The 9,605-nt window shown below is 42.9% G+C and overlaps 1 protein-coding gene across 3 annotated transcripts in view; it reads left to right on the top strand.

Moving 5' to 3' along the window:
• Positions 1–818: 818 nt before the first annotated feature.
• The window catches only part of pou2f3 (POU class 2 homeobox 3), a 41,780-nt gene continuing 32,993 nt past the window's right edge, over positions 819–9,605 (top strand). For 2 of the 3 annotated variants that reach the window (XM_063038251.1, XM_063038249.1), the window contains exons 1-2: positions 819–1,380; positions 1,627–1,697. In XM_063038251.1, coding sequence (XP_062894321.1) covers positions 1,631–1,697 — 67 coding nt within the window. In that variant the 5' untranslated portion in view covers positions 819–1,380; positions 1,627–1,630. The remainder of the gene's footprint in view (positions 1,381–1,626; positions 1,698–9,605) is intronic. The other variant, XM_063038250.1, reaches the window with a different exon arrangement.

The raw sequence follows: 9,605 nt of genomic DNA, 5'->3' as shown, positions 1-9,605 counted from the left end.
CTCCATTGGCTAAGATGTTACCGAAATTGACCCCTACCTCAAACACAAGAGGTACTGTAGATGCTGGAAATCTTGAGCATGCACACAAAACGCTGGAGGAACTCAACGAATCAGGCAGTATCTATGGAGGGGAATAAACAGTCGACGTTTCGGGTGGAGACCCTTCATCATTCCTGATCAGAGTCTCTATCAGGACTGAAGAGGGTCTCACCCGAAAAGTCTGGTTATTCCCCTCCATACTCACCGCCTAACTTGCGAGTTCCAGCTGAGTGAGTGAGTGTGTGTTGTTCAACCCCTATGCCCTCAGGAATGATGGTCTCTGTTCTACTTAAACATCTCCTCCGATCTACCCTCCCAGACTTTAACATGTACTGCTCATCCAGTCGCAGGATGGTTTGCATCGGGGTCAACCTTATTTTTAGCGGAGCGCCCTTTGAGCCCCGGGACGCCCACGCCACCCTTGGAATCCACAATCCAGCTCCCTGATCTGCTGGTGCCAATTTCCACTGATTCAGGTGACACCGAGTCAGCGCCGATTAGCAGCCCGTTTGCACTAATCCGAAATTCAATTCTTAAAAAACTCCTCAGACTCCTAATTCCCAGAAGCGCGCTTCTATTATATAGTGGGTGGCCAGAGTTTTTCTGGAGATACTGAGAGTCAACATTTTGGCCGGGCAAGTAGTAGAAACATTTTTCCCTCAGCAGGTACCGAGTCAGGACTGTTTCTGCCGCTCCGCGTGTCCCGTGCAACACCAACTGTTGCATATCTGAGAATCAGGCGAACCGCCCCTTCCATACGGAGCGATTGAATACTGGAATCCAACATCCACTGAGATTCCGAGTTTCGGCCGATTCTCGGAAAGAGGAGTTCAAGTCCTTCTCCAAGCAAGGTGGAAGGGACTTTAGTCAGTCCTGGTCCCAAGAATCAATGACCGTTGAGTGAGGCAGACGTGAAGCCGCCGTGCCTTTAATATCTAGGTGGTTTAAGGCGGAATGATTCTGCGCACCCAGCTGCTGGGAGTGGTGGTTGTGTTGGAATATAATCTATTCCAAACACATTTGCAGTACCTTCACGCAATTTTTTTAGTTGTAGAGTTAAACGATAATCTCTGTTTATTCAGAACTGGTACTTGTTGAGTTAAACAAATGAGGGTGGATGGGTAGGCTGCTAGTGTACTGTCTCAAATGATATGCAAATACCTCTTTGTCTTGCACCTAAACTCACAGCGAGTTACACTGTCGAAAGGCACTGAAACCCACCTGCAGTGTCAGAGAGTCACATTTGCCCAATTTACGTAGAACTCCGAACTGCCTCCTGCGTTGCACTGAAGATTCGCGATCACTGACCAACTGAAAGAGTTCGACCCCGGTCTCTGTGAGGTAATTGTTGCTCAGCAGCTGTAATTAGGAAGGGAAACAAACATCCCGTGCCATCTCCACACCTGGGGGAAAAAAAACGTTTGTGCTTGGTATTGGGGAGCGATCGAAGAGGAGCGCGAAGTAACTATTGCCCATGTGATGTGGTTGTCCATTAGATCAGGGTGATTTTGCTGGCAGGATTTTTGTGCGTGTGTGTTTTTTTAAAGCCGCGTTTTAATTAAAATTAGTGTTTTCCTTTCTTTGCAGTAAGATGAGTGTCGGGACGGATAAATCATCAGATGTCCGAGTTGGTGTGTCACAACCCCAGGAACAGGCAGGTAACTGCAAAGCGAGGCGATTAGTAAGAAGTTTTTTGGTTAAACTCCTGTCGTTAGTGCTGGAATCTGAGTTACAGGAGTTATCTAAGCAGAAAGTATCCTGGATAGCGAACTCTACGCGTTAACCTATCAATGGGACTTGAGTGCTGTGGAATGAATTAGACAGACATAACATCTCCAGCTAATTTAAACGGCTCCGTGGGCTGCCTGTAAAGGATTTAATTACCTTTGCAGCTGTTCATTCTGATCAGAGGGGCAGGAGTCTGAAAGCTTAGAAAATGTGATTGTCAATATTTGCATTAATTTCACCCTTACAGCGATTGCAGAGTGAAGGGCAGAAAGTGATATTTCTCTGGTACCCTCCTTGTACCTCTCCTATCCCTGACCCTTCTCCAGTTCAATTCCAAACTGGCTCCAGCACACGTTGTAGTGGTACTTTACTCCATCCAACCTAGAATCAGGGAGCAGCCCAAACCAGTTTTGAGCTGAAGGCTCTTGCTGTTGGGTCTTCCAAAATTTCATAGTTGGCAAAGATCCCAGCCAAAGAGGGTTGACTGCAGATACTAGTTTGAGATGTTAATATTTGAACGTGGGTCCTGATTGGAACTCCTTGCTTTTGTTTCTCTCTCTTCACACCTGTTGTTGATCTGCTGTGAACTGAAAACATTTTGTGTTTTTCTTTAGTGACACAGGCTTCTAAATTCTGATTTAATGGACAGTGTATCTGACTTGGGCACAGTTGGAGGTTTGATCTAAAGCTGCACACAAAGTGACAAGTTTAAATGTTTCATGCAAAATTTCTGTAAAAACTCATTCACCGATTGCGAAATGTAAATTCTGCCCAGACGGTTTCCACAGTTTCTCTTTGACCTTTGGAGAGGTGAGGTATTGTATTGAACGTGGACCTGGAGTACAATTACCTAACTTTCCTGGAAATGGTGATACAGATGGACAGGGTGGTGAACAAGGCAAATGGTGTGCTTGCCTTCATTGGCTGAGTTGGGACATCATCTACAAAATGTTGGTTAGGCTGCATGTGCAATATTGTGTACACTTCTGATTGCCACACTACCGAAAAGTTGTGATTAATCTGAAGAGAACGTGTTTTTAAAAAAAAAAATCACAGGAATGTTGTCAGGATTGGAAGATTTGAGTCATAGCAAGAGAATAGATAGTATGTGACTGTTTTCCTGAGCAAAGGAGACTGAGGGGTACGATGATGATGAAGATATATGAAATTATGACTAGATAAGATGTGTAGCTGGAGTTAGCTTCCCATTGTATCTAAAATTAGAGGGCATAGGTGTAAAGTCACAAGGAAGAAGTTTAATGGGAATCTGGATGGTATATTTTTCACACAAAGAATAGGTTTGTGGAATGAGCTGCTTGAGGAGGTGGTTGTGACATGAACAGCATGTTAAAAGCCTCTGGACAGGTACTTGAATGAGGCATGTGGAGTCATTGCAGGTAAATAGTTTAGTGTAGATAGGCATGATGGTTGGCATAGACACGATGGGCCAAAAAGGCCTTTTACTGTGCTGTACTACACTGAATCCATGACCTGCTGTGTGTTTTCAGTATTTCCTGTTCGTATTTCAGATCTTCAGTATCTTTTGTCCTTGGTTCTGTGACTAGTGTCAATTTCTTGGAAGTTAGATAAAGATTCTGGTAGACATTTGAAACTTAACTATTGGTGACCTTGCACCCAAAAGCGAAGGTTTAATTTGAGAGCGACTTTGCAGAAATGCAATGAACTGTCATTGGTTGGCTGTACAATGATTGACTCAAACACGAGTGGCAGGCATGACTTTGAGCATATTTATTTTCTATTTCAAAAAGTGCAAACTGCTGTGGAAATTTGAATTCCTCAAGCGTTTATTTTCAAGGATATTGCAGTTTTCAAAATGATGTGAGCTAGCTCTGTTTCTTTGATTTGCTATTGATAGCCAGTGGTCCATTTTAATTTCTAGCATTCAGTGATTTATGGAGCACTTTCAAGCATCTGCTGTAAGCGTTAAGCAAACTGTGAGGTACCGGATGTATTGGTTTGTAAGGATTTAAAAAGAGGATGTAAAACACCTATAGGATCCCAGCCTGTTGACTGCTCCCCTGTCCAGCTGCACTTCAGCAGAAGCTGTAGTTGGAATATTGTCTGATCATTGTTCCTGTTATTTGTTTGTATTGCCAACATGCCAGTACTACTTTTACAAATGATGTGAAATTAAGTATCAGATAGTATTGTTACACTATAATACAAATGGACGTGGGCCAAGAGTAGGTAAATGGGACTTAGTCAGCAGGGACAAGTTAGTCTGAAGGGCCTGTTTCCATGTTCTAGGGACTACTGCAGCTCTACCTTATTTTCCTATCTACCCCCTCATTTTATATACCTCTACCATCTTGCCTCTGTCCATTCTCTCCTTTTAACTCATGCCCTCCAATCCCGACAACATCCCTATGAATCCTTTGACAGCGAAGTAGTGTATCTATTTTTGCCCAGTTTTTTCTCGTGCATACCTGGCTCATTGTGACCACTCTTTGTACAAATGGGAGTTCAGGCGTGATTCCGGGAGGTCACAGAACCACTCTATGCTTACAGAATAGGAGGCCGTTCAGCCTATAGAGTTCATACTGGCTCCACAAAAATGCGGTTCAGTTAATCCCACTCTGCAAACCCAACCACCTGTAAAATCTTTCATTTAATTATTTATCCAGATTCTTTTTGAATGCCGCACTTGAACATAGGCAGTGTATTTCAGATCCATGCTGCATTTTGGTTTAAATCCCTCATCACTTTATGTTCCCTCCATTAATCCATGGCTATAAAATGTTTAGTCAGATACATGGATAGAAAGGGCTTAGAGGGATAAGTCCCAAATGCAGGCAAGTGGGAGTGATATATTGGTCTGCATGGGCCGAAGGGCTGTATCCACACTGTATAATTCTGACTATAAAATAGAATAGTTTCTCTCCGTAGTTACCCTGTCCCATGCCTCATGACTTGAAGTGCCTTCCGCTGGTGCCCTCATAATCTTCCCTGTTGCAAGGAGAGCGCCTGCAGTTTTAAATTCTACCACCAGCTATTAGGTTGAGACTGGGAGTTTGCAGTCTGGTGAATTATAGAATATGGTGAGTACATAATCCAGGGACTGGAAGCTCTTTGGGTAATTGGTATTGGCAAAAGAGCCACTGCGAAGGTGATGAAGTGCAACAATTAGTGTAGTGTGACCTCTTCCAATGGTCACCTGTGTATTCTCCATCACTGCTCACTAGATGATCAAAAGTTGAGCTCTTTTCTTGTTGCTCTCTTTACCAAGCTAAGCACAGCACCTGCATTACTGCCATTGGCTACCTCAGGGCATAATGCCTCTGAATCACTTCAATTATTAATAAACCTTCTGTGAAATGCCTTGGAATGTTTAACATGTTAAACATTTACCTTTATTGGAATCCGTCATAATGTTGAAGGCTTGTCTAACACTTCAATCACCTTGTTTCCAAAGAGAGGAAAAACGGTCAGCAATAGCAAAACTTTTTATAGCCAGGAATACTCTCAGTCTCGCCTGCCAACTTATACATGGGTATGTCCAGATGAGTTAATCTTCTGTTTTTCTATTAGTTGCCCAAAACAGTGGTGATGCAGTTTATATGGTAACTGCAGTATGTCATTCACTGCAACTGATCAATGCTTGGTGCTTGTGCCCATCTGGAATCACGTTAAGCAGCCTCTTGGTACGCAGCAGATGCAGACTGTCTCCAGTGTTCCATCTACGGCCTAAATGTGGTCCTGAACAAATTCATTAACAAAAATATTGCTGTGGCTCTTTGTTGTTGTTGTTCAGTTGAGTCCGACTCTTTGTGACCTCCTGGACCATTGGGCCCCTAGGGTTTTCATGGCAAGATACGGAAGTAGATTGCCAGGCCTTTCTTCCGCGAAGACACTGCTGCTGCCCAGGTTGGGACCCGGCTGGGTTTGAACTCAGGACCGTCTGCCTTGACGTCCAGTGCTGATGCCACTGCACCACCAGCCGGCCCCTGTTGCTCTTTACTGTTGAATAAAATCTGGGCAGTAATACAATGAATGCTGAGAGAATGATCAGAGTAATACAGCCCTCTCATTCCAACTTGTCCCATGCCAATAAAGATACCCATTTGCCTGTGTTTGGCCCAGATCTCTCTAAATCCCAGGGGTCATGGAACCCTTGTTTAATGGTGTTGGTCCATGGCATAAAAAAGGTTGGGAACTCCTGCTCTAAACTTTTCCTACCCATGCTGAATCTGCTGCTCAGACTGTGAGTAATCATTGGAAGAGGATTTCTGGCGATATTTTTAAAGCACGTTGATCAACTGGCCATTATTGGTGAATGATTTAACTGTCTAATTGAATGTGATTGAAAATCAGAGGGGGAGAAAACTGCAAATGCTGGAAATCTGAAATAAAAACAGACAATGGTTGAAACAGTCAGCAGGTCAGGGCAAGAGCTGTGGAGAAAGGAACAGTTAATGTTTCATAGAGTTTATGCAGAGTACAGAAAGGGGCCCTTTGGTCCATAACCTTCTAAAACTTTCCAAACCATGTACCAGTCCAACTGTCTTTTAAATATTGTTATTGTACCTGCCTCAACCACTTCCTCTGGCAACTGTTTCCATATAAATACCATCCTTTGTTTTTTTTTAAAAATGTTACCCCTTAAGTTGCTCTTAATTCTTTCCCCTGTCACCTTAAACCTATGTCCTCTAGTTTTTGATACCCTGGTGAGGAGGGAAAGACTGAGTGCATTCACTCTATGTTGTTCTTGTTTTTATGAATCTTTAAGATCATCTATCATTCTCCTCTGCCCGAAGGAAGAAAGCCCTACCTTGTCCAACCGCTCCCTATAGTTCAGTCCCTCATGTTCTGGCAAATCTTTGTAACTCCTCCAGTTTAAAAACATTTTTTTTTATATAGTAGGGTGACAAAAACTGAACACAATACTCCAAATGCAGCCTCACCAGTGTCCCGTACAATCACACCATGGTCTCCTGACTTACGCTCGATGGCCTGACTGATGAAGGTCAGCATGCCAAAAGCTTTTTTCACCACTGTCAACCTGTGACTGCTTTCAGCAAACTATGTACTTGTATTCCAACGTTCCTCTGTTCTGCAGTGCTGCCCAGGGTCCTGCTGCTCAGTGTGAAAGTCCTAGCTAGATTTAACATTCAGATTGAGAACCTTTCCCACATTGTCCATTTTTACCAGGGAAACGTGATTTACTGCATGGTAAAGGATTTTGGTGAGTGATCAGAGATAATCTCTGCAATAATTCATGATCAAGTAGCATCAATGCAACATTGCTTTTTAAATGAATTCTCTATTGTTAACACTTTCAGTTGAATCTGGCTTAATCCTGTGTGACTCATGCCTGTGACCCAGATTTTAATATTTGTCTTATGACAGGATGTAGGCGTCTTTGGTTAAACCAACATTTATTGCCCATTTCCAATTGCCCTTAAAAATTGTGGTGTGCAGCCCTGAGGCAAAGATGTTTAAGGTTAATTCTATATTTCCAAGCTTGTAGGGGTAAATTTGGGTGCTAGGTATCCCATTTCCTATGTACTAGTGAGTACAGCTTTGAATAATATCAAAGAAACCTTGGTGAATTACAATTTAGGAGCATTGAATTGCCTCAGGATAGAAGGCTTTGGGCCAAGAGCTGGAAAACGGAATTAATACAGATGGATGTCTACTGGTCAGCGTGGATGTGATGGGCCAAATGGCCTGTTTCCATGCTGTATGATTCTGTGAATTATTGCTGTGCATTTTGTGCACAGCAAAGGGAGGCTTAGTGAATATGGAAGGTGATTATCAGAATGCAAAAAGTGGGACTGCTTTGTTGTGATGTTAAGTATCCTGAACATGATGGAACTGTTTTTAATTTGTGGATGGTTGCAATGCACTGAGGAATTAATGCAAGTAATTTTCTTGTTGTCGACGACCCATACACTGTCAAGTTCTTGTAGTTGGCACTATTAGTATAATACCACCATCACAGAAACTGATCTCAGGAGAAGATGAAGATGGATAAAACATTCAGTAGTAAGGAAGTTTTCGATCTGCTTCTGCAGCAGATAGATTACTAAGGAAAGGCTGTAGCTTTTATCTTGTATTGATTTGCTTGCCAGTTGATGGTAATTCAGTCAGGCAACTGTGCCCTTAAAGATTTGGCCAAGTTAGCCAGTGTTGGTGGGCTACTGAGCCAGCCTTGATGATGGATGTTGAAGACCCCCACCCAAACTTTGTGCTCTTTTTGCTCTGCTGCTTCAAGCAGTCAGTATGGAACAGTACTGGTTCATCAACTGAAGGGGGAAAGTGAGAGTCCTTGCCCTGGTTTGACCTCATTGAGTCTCTGATTCAGGAATCATAGTTGAGCAATTTTGGATGCACTCTGCTTTTAGCTACATAAATCACGTTGTCACTCCTGAGGTATTCATCCTCCCAGTGGAACAGAGTGTACCCAGGGGTGGTGAAGGAGAAATCTACACTGTTGGCTGAAAGGTATGAACCCCCAGAGATTCTAAGGAACAGGTCTTTCTTTTTAGACATATTTCCAGATGTTTGTGAGGGAATGTCCTCTATGGGTTCAACTGGGCTGTGTTTGCCTTTATAATGTCCAATTCATGTGCATAGATTGATGTTGGGTGAAATGAGCTATTGCATTATTGTTCCTTTAAGGCAGCGTGACACTGCTGTGTGACTTTATAGGTTATGTCAGGAGGAAGATGCTCTTGTTGCTTATGAGGAATGATTACATAAATGGGCCTGGGTAAAGAAGATTTTAAAGTTGAAGATTGGAGTTATTACCAGATGCACGTTGAAACATACAGTGAAATGCGTCATTTGCGTCAAGTCAAATCAGCGAGGACTGTGCTGGGCAGCCTGCAAGTGTCGCCACACTTCAGGTGCCAACATAGCATACCCAAAGATTGAAATAATTTATACAGAATATAACTCTGAGATTCACCCTCCGGCAGGTAATCATGAAACAAAAAAAAAACACCATGGAACCCATTCAAAGGAAACATCAAACACCCACACACGAGAAAAGAACAAGTTGCACAAACAGCAAAAAGCAAGCGAACAACACGTAGAATATCAAACTTCATTCCAGGAGTCCTGTAGTATTCAGTTTAGTTCAATGCCGTGCTGCTAGCTGACTGCTAGGCCGCAAAGCCGGTCTTCATTGAAGAGCTCCGATCAAACTGCTCAAAAGCAGCAAAAAAAAACAGAGCAAGCAGAATCCAGAATATACACGCAACATGAACCTCAAAGCCCCCCAAAACCAGTCCACAACCACGAGTCTTGTCAATCAATCCTTGCAAAGTGGAACCCAAGGCTCCCGCATTTTCCTCCTCCAGCAGCAGGAAGCCACAACTCATAGCCCTAACCAGCCCTCTTTGGAATGTGGGAGGGAACCCATACAGTCACATGGAGAATGTACAGACAGTGGCGGGCATCAAGACCCAATCTTACAGCTGGCGCTGTAAAGTGTAACCATACCCACAACACTAATGTGCTGGCCCTACCTAGATTTAACTAGACTAGCAAACTAGATTGGTTCTGTAACATTTCAACAATTTTTCTTCATTAACATTATTGGCATTGAACTTTTCTCCAACTGGCTCCCACGACCTGCCACCACACCACAAAATTTCTTTTAACAGAACTTAATGATTCCATCATCTGTGGTAGAATTTGAACTTGTGTGCAGATCATGAAAGCAGAAGCTTAAAGTACTAGTTCAGTTCTTATTATGTATTTATTCACAGGATATTTATAATTGCAATGCCAGCATGTATTGTCCATCTTCAATTCCAGTGATAGTTGTGATCTACTCAAATAAGCCATGTAGGGTAAATACTCAATGTTAT

This window comes from Mobula hypostoma, chromosome X2 (assembly GCF_963921235.1).
Source record: "Mobula hypostoma chromosome X2, sMobHyp1.1, whole genome shotgun sequence".
Classification (NCBI taxonomy): Eukaryota; Metazoa; Chordata; class Chondrichthyes; order Myliobatiformes; family Myliobatidae; genus Mobula; species Mobula hypostoma.
The sequence above is the reverse complement of the archived record's forward strand: the minus strand, read 5'-3'. Positions and strand labels throughout refer to the sequence as shown.